Genomic DNA, 17259 nt, shown 5'->3' on the forward strand with positions numbered 1-17259 from the left:
TTTTAAACTTAGAAGGATATTTTTAGTCATGAATATTTTTTTATCTTCAAAATGGTGATGTTCCATGAAAAGATAAGGTAAGGGAGGGTACTTTTAATTCTCATCTGGAGCTGTGTGTCAAATATTTATTAAAGTAATGGTGTACTGCATGTCGATATCATGTTGTATAAGAGTTTTCATTTTCAAAGTGCCTTCCCTACATACCATATGTTTCAAAGGACAACCTACAAATGTATGTATTTTCTACTTTGTACAGCAATTAATTTATAAACACTATAAACAGGTTCTCTGTACATTCTAACAATATATATATATATATAGAAAACACCAGATTAATATGCTGTTCCTTTATCATTCTCTTCAACTTCATACCTGAAAAGCTGCAGTTAAGGGGGTACAGAGCACCTAAGAAAAGATAACTCTTACTCATAGTCTGATTCATTGCTACGTTTTAAAATTATGTGCAATATGTAAGCTTTTAAAAGATCATGATTAGAATGTTTACATTATTGCTAAGACCAGCTGTACACCCTTTGTTATTCTTTTAATCTTTTAATTCATTTAAAGTTACTCATTTCCAATAAATGAATCTTCAATGAGACATAAACTATTAAAAGGGAAATTTCAAAGTGAAATAAATTTACCAAAAGAAAACCAGAACGTTAGAAAAGGAGCTAGGGAAACAGAAAGAGAAAGTACCATAACTGTTTTCGTTTTTTAATTGGCAATGCCTAGGTCTTAAATAAAATGAAATAAAGTACAAAAAGTCAAAAGTCTAAGGATGCTACCATTTGATTTGAGGGGGGGTGGGGGGGGGGGGGGGGGAGGGCTAGGATTTAAAATTTTGTCCAGCATTTTTTTTTATAGATGTAATCATCATTAATGTCCTGCATTTTTTATTTTTCATTCTTTTACGGACCTGCAATTTTCATTAGTTTACTGAAATTGTTTTCATAAATTGTCATCCTGCTTGTTATGCCAAATTACTGATCCTGCCTTTGTTTGTTCAAAAGCCTGTCTTGCCTTTTTTCAAATTTCATCAAAACTGAATTGACTCCACAATACTTTTTTTTTTAAACAAAACATGAGGTTTGATTTTTAGGAAATACACTATGGCCTTAGTAAGTAATACATGTAGTAATGGAAAAAAAAGATTACGAATAATTTAAAATTTTATAATTGCTGTCATATTTTTTAAAGTGCAATTAATATTTATTGCATGATTTATATTTATGTAAAAAGTTAGAAGATACCAAGACGGATAATCAACCAACAGTGCATCATTTACATGTCACGAAACAACTTGAAGGCAAAAAGAAGGAAAAAAACGTCCTTTTCAGTCCAAAAAACACTACACATATTTTTGCTTTCTTAATTCATCTGAATAAAAAAAACTATATCTTTCTAGTATCTTTTTCCAACCTTTATCCTGACAGGACTGGTGTAGAAAATTAACGGGTGTCTTCTATTCCGTCCGCAATTTTAGGGAAAGTAAAGTCTATATTTAGAATCATAGTTGAAACTGAAACTACACATGTATGATATAAATAGAACATGTCATTTTCGCTTTATCAAATTAAAATTTCGAAGGGATAGCAAAATTTGTTATTTTCTTTTGTTGTGCATTTGTCATGTTAACTTGTGTATCTTTCCGAATTTTTTTTATCAAATGCAATTTTGAAATAAATATAAAAAAGAAAGTGTGGTGTTATTGCAAGTGACAAGTGAAAATGTTTCTTCTCAAGACTTAGTCTCAATTCAAGATTATTACTGAAAAGAGTAATCATTCTCTATAATAATAAGAGGCCCCAAAAATAATGTGAAACTTGTAACTGCCGTGCTTTTAACTAAAAACCAGTTGTATCTAATTTTCATAACCTCTGCAGAAATACTAAAAACATTCTATGTTTAACGAACTTAATTTAACAGTATAAGGATGATAGCTCTATTTCATCTCTTATGAGCCGTGGTTCTTTGCACCAATGGTTTTGTCGTTAAGTTTTGAATTGTATATTTTTGAATCAGGCCAAAAGACCAATAAATTGAAAATCTTGATCATGTAAAGCATCTGCCAACTTAGCTTTTCCCTATGAATCATGTGTATTTTTGGCGTGTCATGCTTTAAATTTCAACAGCTCGTATCTCAAATGAAAAATCAGTTACATCCTTTTTTGCCCCTGCAACTGAAAGTCGGGGGGGGGGGGGGGGTAATTGTTTTACCCCTGTCCGTCTGTCCTTCCGTCCGTCCCATTATTGGTATATAGTTTTTTGGCATAACTCCTCCTACGGTTTGATTTCTAGGAAGTTTTCACTTTGCTGTCTGTTGAGTAGTTAAGTACGTACGCTGCGCTTCAATAGAAACGATTCCCTTTTTCAAACATGTCCATTATTTATTCCGTGTGCATTGAATGGGTTGACATGTCATAAATCTTTCTATGTTGTTGTATGGTCGATTAAAGCTTGTGTAATATGATTTTTTTAAAATAAATATGAATTCATACTGACTACATAAAAGTCATGGCCCGTACAAGTGTTTCTTACCAAAAACCATATTTATCGTCCTTGAGGTCAAAGTTCAAGGTCATGTGAAGGTCAAAATTTTAAGAAGGCACACCACCTCATGATGATACATCCACATGCCAAAGATATAAGGCCTAGGTCAAAAGGCAAAGAAGTTATGGCCTACATGGTTGTGTTTTTCACGGGAAAAAAACCATAAAGTTGACCTTGAGGTCACATTTGAAGGTCACATTTGAAGGTCACACAAAGGTCATCATGATGCAAGACACTCAACCCTGTGATGATACATCAACATGCCAAATAGCTAAGGCCTAGTATTAAAGACGAACAAAAATATGGCCATTATGTACTTTTTGAATAGATTTTGCTCTTATTTAATGAACCAATTTGAGGGTGGGGCGTAATTTAAACTTAAATACCAAAAAATCTAACGGTTAAATTTTAAAATAATTTTGCAAGAACAACCGACTAGTATAGCACTCCAAATGCTTAGTTTTATAAAAAAATTAAACGACACATTTTTTTTCAAAAAAAAAAATCTTCTTCATATACTAGAAGCACAGCATTCACTTTTCGGGGCTGATTCTGATACGCCCTATGAAAGTTCTGGCAAAATTTTAAATCCGGAATAAAAAACTTACAAGGAAGGGGTATCAGTGAACTAATATTCACCTCAGCTATCATTATTAGCTATGCTATTGTCAATTTAGGATTAAATTTAAATTTTTTTAACAAATTCAACCCTATACCCATATTTCAGAAACTTCCAATTTTGGCCGATACTAGTATGTAAAAGATGCCATATTTGAGTTGCCAAATCTTTTAAACCTATGGTTCAAATCTTTTAAAATTTTTACAAGATGTTGAGGTTGTCCTAGTTTATCAAGGAAAAAAAATTAAGAAAAATTAAACGACAGGATTTTTTTGGGGTATAGTGTTGGGTACCCCCTTAATAAACCTACCCATCAAAACTTTATCCCTGGCCCAGTATAAGTGTTTTTCTTTGACCATATCTTCTCCTTCCATGGCTGCTTTTAAAGCTGCTTGGTTTACCAAGTCCTGTATGTCAGCACCTAAATTATATTCATAAATATATTGTTACTTTTAAAATTAAAGTTAACATGAATTCCATCCTCTGAAGCTATACCACACAACTTTAACACTGTCGCGTAGTGAAATCTATCTAAATGATCTAATAATCTTTATTTTGCTTTACTATTGTGCTATATATTTCTTACCATTAAAACCTGTTGTTCCCTTGGCTATATCTTCTACTTTTATATCTGAAAAAATATTAAAAGTAGTAACTTTAAAAAAAAAATTACTTCTACACGTATAATCATGGTTCTTGCATGTATTTAAAATAGTTTAATTTTCAAATCTAAACAAGGCTGTAGAAAATTACCATCATTAAGCAAGAAGTTTAGATAACCTAAAATTGTGCAACCATCAACAGAAAGCCACTTCACATTCCATACAGTTGGTTGCTATACATCAACAAAACAGATGAGTATTGTATGTTCAAGTTTAATATCATCCTATACACTATTGCAGTGCTCCAGTTTGAAATGAAAGTGTATGGATGGATGGATGATTGTTGTTAAACTTCAAGTGGCTAATCAAATGCATATTTAGGGCAAAAATGTGTTAATCCAATATGAATATGACCCCTGCTTTGTACTAAATTGACACACTGAGCCTAATTTTCAACATGCTAGTTCACAAGCTAAAAGTCTGCAGGAAGACCTGTCTTACTACCCTGCTCATTATTCTAAATACGAGCAAACCAGTCTTTGCTCTTACTCCATAATGCTCAGTTCTAAGCAGAAAAGCAGCAAATACCAATTTTAGGTCTTTGGTCTGACCCAGCTGGAGTTTAAACCCACCACCTTATGCTAGAGGCCAACAAGCTAATGGTTTGACCCAGCTGGAGTTTAAACCCACCACCTTATGCTAGAGGCCAACAAGCTAATGGTTTGACCCAGCTGGAGTTTAAACCCACCACCTTATGCTAGAGGCCAACAAGCTAAGGCAGTTAAATGAAAGTAGAGGGGGGCTGAAACGAGGCAATTCAGTGCGCTTACTTTAACTTGAGTAATTGTTAATTTGTTATCCTATAATAAGTCTTACTTTTGTCAGCTTTAACCTTGCCAAGATACAGATTTAAGATATCTCTTCTTCCTTTCAGATCTGGAGGGAAAACTCTTACTTCAACATCAAATCTACCCTTTCTCCGTAATGCCCTGCAAACAAATTATAAAATAATTTAAAAAAAGTTTCCAGATCTTTTAAAACAACATATTTTTTATATAAATAAGGCTGTTAGTTTTCTCGTTTGAATCGTTTTACATTGTCTTATCGGGGCCTGTTATAGCTGACTATGCGGTATGGGCTTTGCTCATTGTTGAAGGCTGTACGATGACCTATAGTTGTTAATGTCTGTGTCATTTTGGTCTCTTGTAGACAGTTGTCTCATAAGATTGGAGTCGAGTGCACCTGCAAGATCATGATTCTAACTCATTACCTCAGTGTGTTGACTGGCTAATGATTACAGTAGAATAAACTACTTAGACCACTATGCCACCAAGGCCCCTTTACATCAACTTGAAAATAATACAACTTAAAACTTGTTGCCATTTTGGTTCTTAGTTAAGATTGGTTCTTAGTTAAGATTGGATTATTGGTTATTGAAATTTCAAAACTTACTACACAAAGAAAAGATCCCAATAATTAATATCTCTCATTACATATTAAATCCTTACTTGTCTAGATGGTCAATTCTATTTGTTGCTCCCAATACTATGATATTTTCATTCTGGGCAAACCTGGATAAAAAGAATTATTATTAAACAAACAATCTGTTCTTATTCATCAATATTTTTTTACTTGAAAAACGTGTTTGAATTTCAAAATTTCTCATTAAGTCAAGTTTTAAGGTAAGAGTATTTAAATTACTGAGTGTTAACAAATTTGCTGATGTCTTATGGTTAGATAAACATTATAAGAGAAAATCTGCTATGGAGTAATGTATAATCACTTGATGTAACTTTTCATCATATTTAATATGAATAACCTGATGAGTGGTACATTTGAAATTTGATCTGCTAAGCCTTCTAGAGCTCCTGAGATGACCTCCATTTTTTTGTGGTGTTATTGTTTACTTAGTGTTGACTTTTCCATGTGATGTTTTGTAGACAGTTGTTTTTTCATTATTTTTTTTCAAGTTTTTGTCAGCCTTTCTTTGAAGTTGAGTTTGACTCTAGTTTTGCTTTTTTTCAGTTCTTACCCATCCATCTCAGCCAGGAGCTGGTTAATAGTCTGATTAGCATAAGGATGTAACTCAGAACTTGTTCTCTTAGCTCCTACACTATCTATTTCATCAATAAATATGACGCAGGTTCCTTTTTCTTTGGCTTGTCCTACAAATAATATCAAAAATATATGAATCAACAACATCCAAATCTAAAAAGATTTTGCAGGACACTTCAACTCAAACCTTGAACTCCACAGTTCTAAATTGGAACTTGTCTTATCTCTATTGCAGTCAGGGGTACTACTTGTACAAGTGTATTTTATTTACTTGAAGAAGTAAAAAAAAATATACACATATAAGTAAATTTGTAGGATACTTATACAAGTGAATTTTATTTACTTGTATAGGTAAAAAAAAATTGGCTTAGTTATGTCCCTTAGGCATTCAGAATTTTTTACTTGTATAAGTAAAAAAATCATCCTTTCTTCTTTTCTTGAATTCTTAAGATTTCTTTGCTCTAATAGAATTTTAAATTGTGTACCCTTTGCAGATGTCTTTACTAATCATTTAAGTGTAATTTCATGGACAATGAAAGTCCCATTTGTCTGTTATCTTCTTAACACTGCTCATTTACAAGCCCCAAAGGAGCAATTTTAGATTGCCTTGCGCAAATATACAAGATCTTTGCTCAATCAGTTTCTTTGATGAATTAATGAGATGAAACATTGAACTTAAATGAAAAAATTTGAGCAAACCTGGGAAAAATCATTAAAGGCATGATTTTACATCTCAAAACTTGAGGATTTTTGTGGGATTGTAAGAAAAATTTACTTATACAAGTAAATTTTTCAGAAAATTAAAGGGAGATTATTCAAACATTATTTATTTACTTATATGTGTATATTTTTTTTCACTTTTTCAAGTAAATAAAATACACTTGTACAAGTAGTACCCCTGACTGTATTGTGAGTCAAGTCCCTTAAAATGCATGATATAAAACATTGCATATCATATTAGCTTTAAAACTCTAGAGACAACAAATCTTGCTCTAGTTATCAAATTGTATACCACATGGAACAAATAAAAATGGACTAATCTAATAGGCTGTAGGAGATCAAAAGACGTGTTTTCAGACATCATACATATCAAAGTTAAACAATATGAGTTAAAGCTGAGATGAAGTAAATGTTAACTAAAAATAATAAAAAGCTTCGCTGAGCACAACCTGATACGACCCCAGAGGTTGAACCCTGAACAGGTGGGGCAAATTTAAACACAATATTCAAGCGTGATACTGTCTGAATTTGGGTTGTGATCAAATTTTTGACATAATATAGCTTTCTGACACAAAACAAATGTCCAGTTCTAACAAATATATTGTGCAATACTGATCAATTAAAGATTTCTACTTGAAACTTTTCAAAAATTTTGAAATAAAAATTGGACCCCCCCCCCCCCTTCCCATATTTTTTTTTATAATCCCCCTTGGAGAATTACCCCCACTCACTCCCAGCATTTCCTGTGTAGTATGGAACCTTGTAGTACAATTTCAGAGAGATCCATACACTTAAACACAAGTTATTGTCTGGAAACTAGAAAAATGCTTGTTTTTGGCCCCTTATTTTTACATGAAAGGGAAAATAACCCCCAAACTCAATGTCAGCCTTCGAATTGTGATATGAAACCTTGTGGTACAATGTCAGAGAGATCCATACACCTACACACAAGTTATTGTCTGGAAACTACAAAAAGCTTGTTTTTGGCCCCTTTTTGGCCCTTAATTCCTAAACTGTTGGCACCATAACCCCCAAAATGAATCCAAACCTTCTACTTGTGGTATTAAACATTGTGGTCCAATGTCAGAGCAATTGAAATACTTATTCACAAGTTATTATCCAGAAAGTAGAAAAATGCTTGTTTTGGGCCCCTTTTTGGCCCCTAATTCCTAAGCGGTTGGGACCATCATCCCCGACATCTATAGCAACCTTCCTTTTATGGTATTCAACCTTAGATACCAAATGTGTCTCGGACAACAACCCAAACAACGATGTCGACATCATACCATTATACGATCCCAAAATGTTTTTGGCGGTCGTATAAAAACACAATAAATGCTTTGACATAGACAATACTCACTGAACAAGTCTCTGATTCTTTTTGCACCCAGACCAACAAACATTTCATCAAATTCAGATCCAGAACACTGAAAGAATGGCACACCTGCTTCACCTGTATAAAATATATTAATATAAAGTAATATTCACAGGTAAAACACAGCACAAAATCAGTTTTACAACCAAACCACACATATTAATACCAATATCCTTGCAACTAGTCTACAACTATTTTGATAAAATACTAGGCAATGAAATCTGTACAGTTAATCAATTGGTTGAAAAGATTGACGAGCAGACTGTTAGACAAGGTGAATGCATTATAGCTAAAAATGAGACTCAGGTTGACAATACCAGGTAAACAAGAAAATTGCATTCATACATGTAATTTTAGAAACCATTGTCTTTCACACAATTTTTGTAATTAAAATTAGATCTCAATTTTTGTTATCAGTTATGAGTGATTTATTGTATTTCTATCTGGTGTATACTATAATTATTACAGAGATATTATAAGCATGATAAGTGAGATTACAAACCTGCTACTGCTCTGGCTAACAAAGTTTTACCAATTCCTGGTGGTCCTACCAATAACACACCTGTAAATGTAATAATATCATACCATAAACATGATGAAGGGTAAAAATCAACAAATATATTATTTGAATAAAAAAATCTAAATTCTTGAATTTTGCTGTGAGCTAATCTTCTGTACAATAATATGCTCTGTGGGACATATTTATTTACAATAAGTAATTTAAGTACGGTAGTATGCAATTTATAAAGTACTTATAGGGAGAAACAATAATTTCCCACATCTCATCTCATTTTACGTTTGATTTTGACCTCTGATGCTGTATTATCATAATTCACAAGTTATAAAACTTTTATGGAGTTTAGCGCTTTATGTTGTGTTCATTTCAATTCTGTTAGTTAACCACCTGAAGATATGTGCATTGCAATTTGTTCCTTGAATTTGCCCGCTGATATGAAAATCTCTGTCGAAACAAACATTTAAGGAGTTTCTTAACATTTCTTCAGAATATGACCTCTAATGCTCTGTTCATTTCTTTGCTGACATTACTTTTGTGACTTTGACCACTCATGTACAGTTCAGTGTTGACATACCTTTGGTGAATTTGACTCAGAGTTTACATACCTTTTGGGAGTTTGGCCCCTAATACTGTATATTTATCAGGATCTTTAAGGAAATCAACAACCTCCATCAACTCATCTTTAGCTGTATCAATCTACAATCGACATTATGTAAATCTAAATTAAGATCAAATTTCAACAAATGTTACAACAGTCTTTATTTAACTTTTTTTGTTATATAAATCATTTGATTTCTTGCCATGGCATTGTCAGTTTTAAATATCCCTTTGGTATCTTCTGTCTCTCTTTTCCGTTACTGTTATGTCTCAGTTTAGCTGATTGGCTCTTTTACGTTACTGTTATGTCTCAGTTTAGCTGATTGGCTTGAATATTAAGCCTTCTTTATGAAAAATAAATATAATTTTAGTCGGTTGATTTTATGAATGAGAATGAAATTATTTTCTTCTGAATTGTCTGCACATAGATGGCATTTTAAAAGTGTTATTAGAAGGCAGGTTTTAGATTACCCACACAAAGAAAGAGATGAGTAATATCTCTATGCATATAACTTTCAAAATATATCTTTATGTTTCATAAATACATGGACAAATGTCAAAAATTCATTTTTGGCACTACTTTCAACTCAGGTGCAATACACAAAAATATGACTTCAACCAAAATATCTATAGCATTGTATGAATAGAAATTACTAGAATACAAGTGTTTTCTTGTGAAGCTTGTCATTTCAAATATCAGAAAACAGGAAGTAGGTGACTGATAACTCCTTATTGTCAAACTGCTTATAACATTTTAAGTGGTATGTAATTTCAGAGAAAAGTGTGATGGCAATATTTGTTGGTTTAACTGAAAAACAAATTGACAGGGTGATTGAAATACAGCCTCCACTTCTTGAGTGGGGTATAATTTATTTAATTACATTCAAAATTACAGCACAAAACATTTGTGTAACCTTAATGAGCTATAAAACTTACCCCTTTAACGTCATCAAAGGTAACATGTACATCTTCAGGTGCTATTTCAAATGGTTCCTGTTTCAGAATACTGAGTCCACCTACTCCAGAACCTACAACAGTTATAAGTTAGTCTGGTTATTTTTCCTGTCATCATTCAACGACTGCATGGGTTCTATAACTAGGTTGGACATGATACTCTGATTAAATAATGAAATAAACAGAATTGAAGTAGGACATTTTTCTCATTTAAAACTCACTACTTTAGTTTGATTGTTGTCTCCAGCAGCAATCAAAATGATTAACATTATTATTTGAAACAAAAGCAATATTCTTAAGATACATGATGGTTTAACACTATTCTTACTATTTGATATCAACTTTTACTCAAATTCATCTCCATAATATTACTTTCTAATAGCCATGATGGATGGATTACTATTATTCTTTATTAGCAGCAACTTAACTGAAAATATTGGATGTGAAGAATGTATTGAACAGATGTTTCATGTTAACATGCTGTAAAACTATGCTGCATGTGCCTTTTTTTATTTCATTATCAAGTGGGAAAAAAAGATAAGCAATGTAAATGGCAGGTCTCTGAAAAAAGAACTGATATCAAAAGTACATCTTCACTAACCTCTACCCATTAAATTGCTGGCAACCAGTTTGAGTATGACATACAAACAGAAAAGATAGACAGCTGACTTCAATAATCCCTGTATAACATTATCAAAGTAATGCTTCTTGTGTGAAGGATCCCTTGCCAGATAACCATCAGCAAAAGATATTTTTAATTCTTGTTGTGTTGCATGGTCCCCTGAATGCTTTTGATGCATTGCTTTAAATTTCTCCCCTTCAACTGGTTTTTGTCCACTTTTATCTTGAAACAATATATTCACAAACTACAAAAGAAATTAAACATAAATATAAATTAAGAATTAGTTTTCATACAAATTATCAGACTGAAGAATGATCATGTGATTTTTTTTATTAAACAATATATACATGTTAATGTTGTTTAAGGAAGGCGGAACAAAAAAAATACAATATATTAAATTGTAAATTGTCACTGAAAATATAGTAAAATCTGCAATGAACAGATAATAAAAGTGTATTTAAAATTTAACTTTGACCAGTATATAAATGTAAAGATCAAACTGGACTTGTTTCTCATTTTTAATATAGATTAGACCACATAATTGGTCTTCCCGTTTGAATGGTTTTACACTAGTCATTTTTTGGGGCCCTTTAAAGCTTGCTATTTGGTGTGAGTCAATGCTCTGTGTTGAAGACCATACTTTGACCCACAATGGTTCCCTTTTACAAATTGTGACATGGATGGAGAGTTGTCTCATTGGCACTCAGCCACTCATACCACATCTTCTTATATCTATTAACAGTATAGAAACAATTGTACAATTCATAATTTTTTTTCAAAGTTCCTATTACCCTTTATAAGTTCTGCCAAGAATTATCGTTGAATTATGGAACAAATTTATTAATTACACAGATGTATGTATCCACTTTTTTTTTTTATTACAAATGATAAGAATACAAACTTTATTTAATTCAGATTCTGATTTCTGTCCTCCCATTCCTACAGTTTTCAATCTTTGTGTTTTAAATCCTCTTGTTTGCTGATAATCTGTTGAAATAAATTTGATTAATGAAACATAAGTAGACATATTTAATAATAAATTAACAAAGAAAAATAAAGCTATTGTTTAACACAAAACTGCAATCTTAAGTCTATTCATTAATCATTTCTATGCTCATTTTATCGTAGATCGATATGTGACACTTGAATAAACTATTATCTATCTTATCTTTTTGCTGCCAGGAAAGTTTCATAGAATTTCTATTTGTTGAACATTTTTTTATTTCTTTATACATGTTATACAATACATTTTCTCTGTTTTTTCTGTCTTTTCATTTGTCATTTGAAACTGTTATCCAAAGTGAATTTCACTCAATTGCTCAATGCTATTAGCTACATGAGAGTAGCGACTCAGTAGCCAAATTTGATAGTAATTTCTTTTCTTTAAAAGTTTTATTTTCTGATTGCTTGTAGCTTCTTCAACAATGATTGAGAGTGTTCATTAAACTCTCTCTCTGGCATTGATGAGCCAAATATTTACAATTTACAAAACTGTTACCTGATATTGTTTAAAAAAATTAACAAATTCCACAGCTGTAAAGTGAAACATGTGATTTCAATTACTGACAGAAAAGATAACAAATGCTACCCAACTGAAAAATGATCTTACAGAGATTATTTGTACATGTTTTCAGCAGTTTTCTAAAAGGTTCTGTTCTTAAAATTCTTTGAACTTCTTGATGGACATCACTGTTTACAAATTTTTCTGATAATCCTGCAAATAGAAAGTCAAAATAAAATCTCACAAGACTTAAAAATTAAAATCCAACATTGCTAAATAAATCAAAATCATGAATGACATATGTATTTAAACAGACCTATCAGTTCTGTATATTCTTAGTAGGTCTACAAAGTGATTGACAGTAGTCAATAGAAAACATTGTAAACTAACTAATTTTCGCGACTTTCATGAGTGGAAAAATAACATGAATATTATTTGTCGTGATTATGTAAAACTTGAATGTTTCTTCATCAAGTTGGTTTGAGAATTGCAAAATTAAATCGCAGCAAAATTGATTAGAAAGGGCTAAACGCGAAATAAAGTAGTCACGAAAATAAGTTGGTTTACAGTAAACCCTAAAACTAAATTTCAGAAATCCTTGTAATGTAGTTCCTGAGAAAGATACGATAAAAAATATTCATGGGACTGACTGACTTATGGATGGACAGACAGATGGACAGACAGTATACCCCCCACTTTTTTAATGCAAGGGTATAATTACACATTCTCATGGTTAAACACATTAAATTGGTGTGTCTCTTAGTTCATGTGAAAGATGAAGTCAATCAGATACATACATGAATACAGGCAATACTGTGTTAATGTGTTTTATAGTGCCAACAATATGATCAAACTGTCAAATTCAGTGTTTTTTTGTAAAATTATTATGATTCAATTTCCACATAAGAAAAACTTAAAAACAAATAATTAATCTATTGATATAGGAAGATGTAGTGTGAGTGCCAATGAGACAACTCTCCATCCAAATAACAATTTATAAAAGTAAACCATTATAGGTCTTGCATGTTAGTCTTCTTCAATTATTGAAATAATAAATGTATTCAAAAGTATCTGAATCAACAGTACAATTTTGATGAAATTTTCCCACTAAGCCTGTCAACCAGAAGGTATGATTAGGAAATTTCTAAATTCTACCTATATTTACATAGAATAACATAAGATACCATTTGTTTAAAAGTAAATAGTAAAACAATGTGTTTGGTAATTGAAATGTTAACCATGTATATATTACATGTCTTAATTACCTGATTTGTTTTCAAAAAATGTGTCAGTTGATACATGGGACACATGACAACCTTTATGAATCAAAGACATGTGGGGAGACAACTCCTGAATGTTGATCTGTGATGGCAGTGCAACAACATCATTGATATCTATCTCAAATTCCTGCAAAATAAATGTTATCAAATGAAACTTGTGCCATTAAGATAATTTAGTTTGAAAGTATAAAAATGCAATAGTTTTTTTTTGTTATTTGTCTACCTCTTGAGATTTTTTTTTTTTTTAAACAGAACCGTATTCAGCAAAAAAATTTAATTAGCTATGGTGCTCATCATCAATGCACAATATGTATACAGGGATGATTCCAGCTGTTTTCAAATGGGTCCCTTGAACATCAAATTGGGAATTTTTATTCTCATTGGGAATTTTTTAAGCATAAAATCTAAGACGAAATAACATTATTTTCCTGTAAAAACGGAAAATGTATATTATTAAGTACACTGATGTTCATGTAAGTTGTAACATTTTGAATAATTCTGGATGGGCTACTGTTATTACATGAATATCATTGAACATGATGCTCTAGTTTATCATCTTAGCTATAGTTACCTAGGCCTGTTACAAAAACATATTTTAGCTAGCATAAAACCACTGAAAAATTCATTCATCAGGTATTTTTTCAACAGCAGGTCATCTCTATAAATTTACCTTGATTCAAATGGATTTCAAATTGAACTGGTCAATTATTGTCGAATTCAGAAAAGCAATAACAAAAGTTTATATACTTAATTGATAAGATATTTAAAGCATTGAACCAGTGTTCTTTAAAATTATTTGGATAGTCTTCAAAACTTTCGAAATAGTTCCATAATGATGACATTGTATTTCATGAATGGTCTATCATCAACATTATTTTCAAAAAACGCTCAAACTTTTGTCTTTTGAGGAAATAATTTCTTTTACAAAACAAGTTTTCATCATATTATATAACCAGATCTGCTTTTACGAGATCGGCGCCTATTAAACTTTATCGTTCAATGTTATATCAAAATTTTAATTTGTTCTCTGTCGAGGTCTGCTTTGACACCCATTTTTATCAGCCTGCTTACTCCCATAACATATTAATCAATTGAATTCGGCTGCTAAAATTGTTTGCCACATGTTGACATAATTAAATCGTTGTTAATAAAAAGCGATCGTAAACAGCATTCTTATCTGGATTTTAAAACGTTTTGACAACAAACTATGAAAAATTATAGTTGCCTTAATCGGTGACAGAAACTTTTCCAGAAATATCGGTTTTTATTTTATTTTCCTGAATTGGGAATTCATTTTCATGTACATATTTTTGGGGCCGCTGGCTGATTTAAGAGCCGCTAAGCGGCCCTAAACTATATAGTGGAATCATCTCTGGTATATAAACATGATAAAAGAAACAAACTAAAATGCTTGAAAGATTTGGGTTGAAAATTTAAGCAGGAATTGTTTACACATATTAAATAAAATTTAGGGCCTTTTTTCCCATCTTCTCCCAATACATGTATGAAAGTCCTGAAGGTCTGAAAATAAACAAATAATCACTTTTAGAAGTCCCATGTATGGTCTGAATTGAACTGAAGTACTAATGATACCTTTGTTGCCTTTTTAACTTGATCTGTTTGTTTGGCTGCTTGACTAGCTATTTGTTTTGTCTTTCTGTTGGTTCTTTGTGTATTTATTCTTCTATAGGTACCAGAACTAGATCCTGTTCTGGCAGAGCTCAATAGAGAAGAAAACTGTGACAATGCTGCAACAACCTGAAACAGTACATGTTCATTGTTTTTTATCTCAAATTTTAGAAAATGATGAATTTCATGAAAACTAGAGGGGTCCAGTGAATACAAAACCCTGCCATCACCAAAAACGAAAATGATGAAAAATCACTCTTAACATATTATAGGTCCAAATTTTTCAATTACAATTACAAAAACTAGGAAACCTTAAATTTTCAGCAATCATGTACCGTTACCACTATGAAAAAAGGAAAGACAAAAATTGGATTTTACCTGTCTTTAGTGGTCCATAACATTCCATCAAAATTTCAAAAGAATTTGAAAAAGGGGTTCTTACATTTGTATATATCGGTACACCATAAACATTTAAAAACTATTCCAACCTTCAAAGTAATAAAACTCTGAAAAGGTATAATTTAAAAGGGACATTACACAGAAGTCAAAAACTGTTAAATAGTTTTCCTTGTTGAGGACTGATCGCATCTTGGTACTTCCCAGTTTCCCTTAAATTTTTTTATACTTATGGATAAATTATTTTCAAATAGTACAGATTATCTAATCTAGTTTTTTTTTTAATAAGTATAAATATCTTAACGTTTTCAAAATCCCAGCGAATCTCAGTTTACAGCAAATAAGAGACAGTGTGCTTAGATGACATTTATAGACTTTATAGCTGATCAATCTGTTTTCTTTTGTGTGTGTAAATAAACCTTGACATTGAATTTGTTTTATTGGTAGAGGATTATGATAAAACTGTAAATAATTCAATAGTTTGACCGTTTTTATTTTTTTATATATATTGGTGGATAGTTGCGACTTTTTCCTCCTATTGTGGAGGTGTGCCTAGATTGGCAGAAGATAGACAATACAGATAGACACAGTTCAGCAATTAGCAATTAATCCTTTCATTCCTTAGTTTATATAATTCAATGCCAATTGTGAGTTTACATAATCATGGTTGACTCAAGAAAATCCTCGAGGTTGTAACAATAAATTAAATGGCTGTGAAAGATATTCAAGATAGGGTGTTCCAAAAATCTACTATTGTCATAATGAAGAGGATGTGGTGATCTCTACCTCACTTTATCATTTTATGACGTTTATGCCGAATTCGTTTATGATTACGAAACCACATGAGAGTCTTCCAGTTTGTTTAGAATGAAGACACAAGTGTCAATTGTGCACACAAATATAGCATTTGAACGGTGTATTTCTCACTTTATCATCAATAAACTAATTTGTTACCTGTGGTTGATAAATACTGTTAGACAACATGCTGATGATGATATATGCGAAGTATGGTCTATGGAACTTTCATCAGACCCAACCTTGACCGGCCTGTTTTGTAACGTTACATTTCATTGGACAATTCGGCATGGGAATATGATTAACAACCGAAATACAATCGAAAAGTAAGACAACATCAAACGATCCGTCTAAGATCTTGTAAGTCAATACGAAAATGGTTGTGATTGTGTCTGTTTGTATAGCAGCTTCAGCATATTAATATTAAGTTATTTTCCTTGATACCTTTGAATTTCATGGCGATTTTTATTTATTCAAACCACACTTAGAAGAGATAAATAATATTTTCAATCCAATGGAACCTATAAAATTTAACTCATCACACAATGACTTGTTTCAGAATCAAAATATTAGTCTATTATAATAATTGGTGTGTTTATTCAACAATTGTTTGATGATTGTGAACTAGGGTAATGCCACTTGTAATCACCTAATTTAATCAAATCCTGATGGACTAAAGTTACGCCTAATAAACAAGGTCTTTGTAGTTTGATCTTTTGTTCTGTTATGTCTTATAATAATTAATTGTATCTTTTTAGGTAACATCAGAGGATTCTTTAACAAAATAACAAAAAAAAATATCCGATAATGCCTTTAAAGCCATGTTCGAAGTCTTGAAAATGGGAAGGAAGTATCCGGCAGCTTTCCATAAAATGTCAGCTAGATCTTTTTGACAAAATTGCCAAGCCCATTTTGTTGTGTGGGTGCGAAGTATGTCAAGTATGGGGTTTTATAGTAATAGTGAGGTATTAAAAAAGATACATTTAAAATTCTGTAAATTACTTTTAAATCTGAAATCCTCAACACCAAATTATATCGTCGACT

General features: G+C 31.6%; 1 protein-coding gene across 1 annotated transcript in view; it reads right to left on the reverse strand.

The window, feature by feature from the left end:
• LOC139512890 (ATP-dependent zinc metalloprotease YME1L-like) overlaps nucleotides 1-16521 on the reverse strand; it is a 28425-nt gene extending 11904 nt beyond the window's left edge. Inside the window, exons 1-15 of the mRNA XM_071300842.1 lie at nucleotides 16375-16521; nucleotides 14989-15153; nucleotides 13381-13522; nucleotides 12224-12328; nucleotides 11516-11601; nucleotides 10594-10858; nucleotides 9975-10066; nucleotides 9047-9137; nucleotides 8427-8486; nucleotides 7910-8002; nucleotides 5807-5939; nucleotides 5283-5345; nucleotides 4651-4763; nucleotides 3759-3803; nucleotides 3483-3593 (exon numbers count right to left, since the gene is read on the reverse strand). Coding sequence (XP_071156943.1) covers nucleotides 3483-3593; nucleotides 3759-3803; nucleotides 4651-4763; nucleotides 5283-5345; nucleotides 5807-5939; nucleotides 7910-8002; nucleotides 8427-8486; nucleotides 9047-9137; nucleotides 9975-10066; nucleotides 10594-10858; nucleotides 11516-11601; nucleotides 12224-12328; nucleotides 13381-13522; nucleotides 14989-15153; nucleotides 16375-16404 — 1594 coding nt within the window. The 5' untranslated portion in view covers nucleotides 16405-16521. The remainder of the gene's footprint in view (nucleotides 1-3482; nucleotides 3594-3758; nucleotides 3804-4650; nucleotides 4764-5282; nucleotides 5346-5806; nucleotides 5940-7909; nucleotides 8003-8426; nucleotides 8487-9046; nucleotides 9138-9974; nucleotides 10067-10593; nucleotides 10859-11515; nucleotides 11602-12223; nucleotides 12329-13380; nucleotides 13523-14988; nucleotides 15154-16374) is intronic.
• Nucleotides 16522-17259: the final 738 nt, after the last annotated feature.

This window comes from Mytilus edulis, chromosome 2 (genome assembly GCF_963676685.1).
Source record: "Mytilus edulis chromosome 2, xbMytEdul2.2, whole genome shotgun sequence".
NCBI lineage: Eukaryota > Metazoa > Mollusca > Bivalvia > Mytilida > Mytilidae > Mytilus > Mytilus edulis.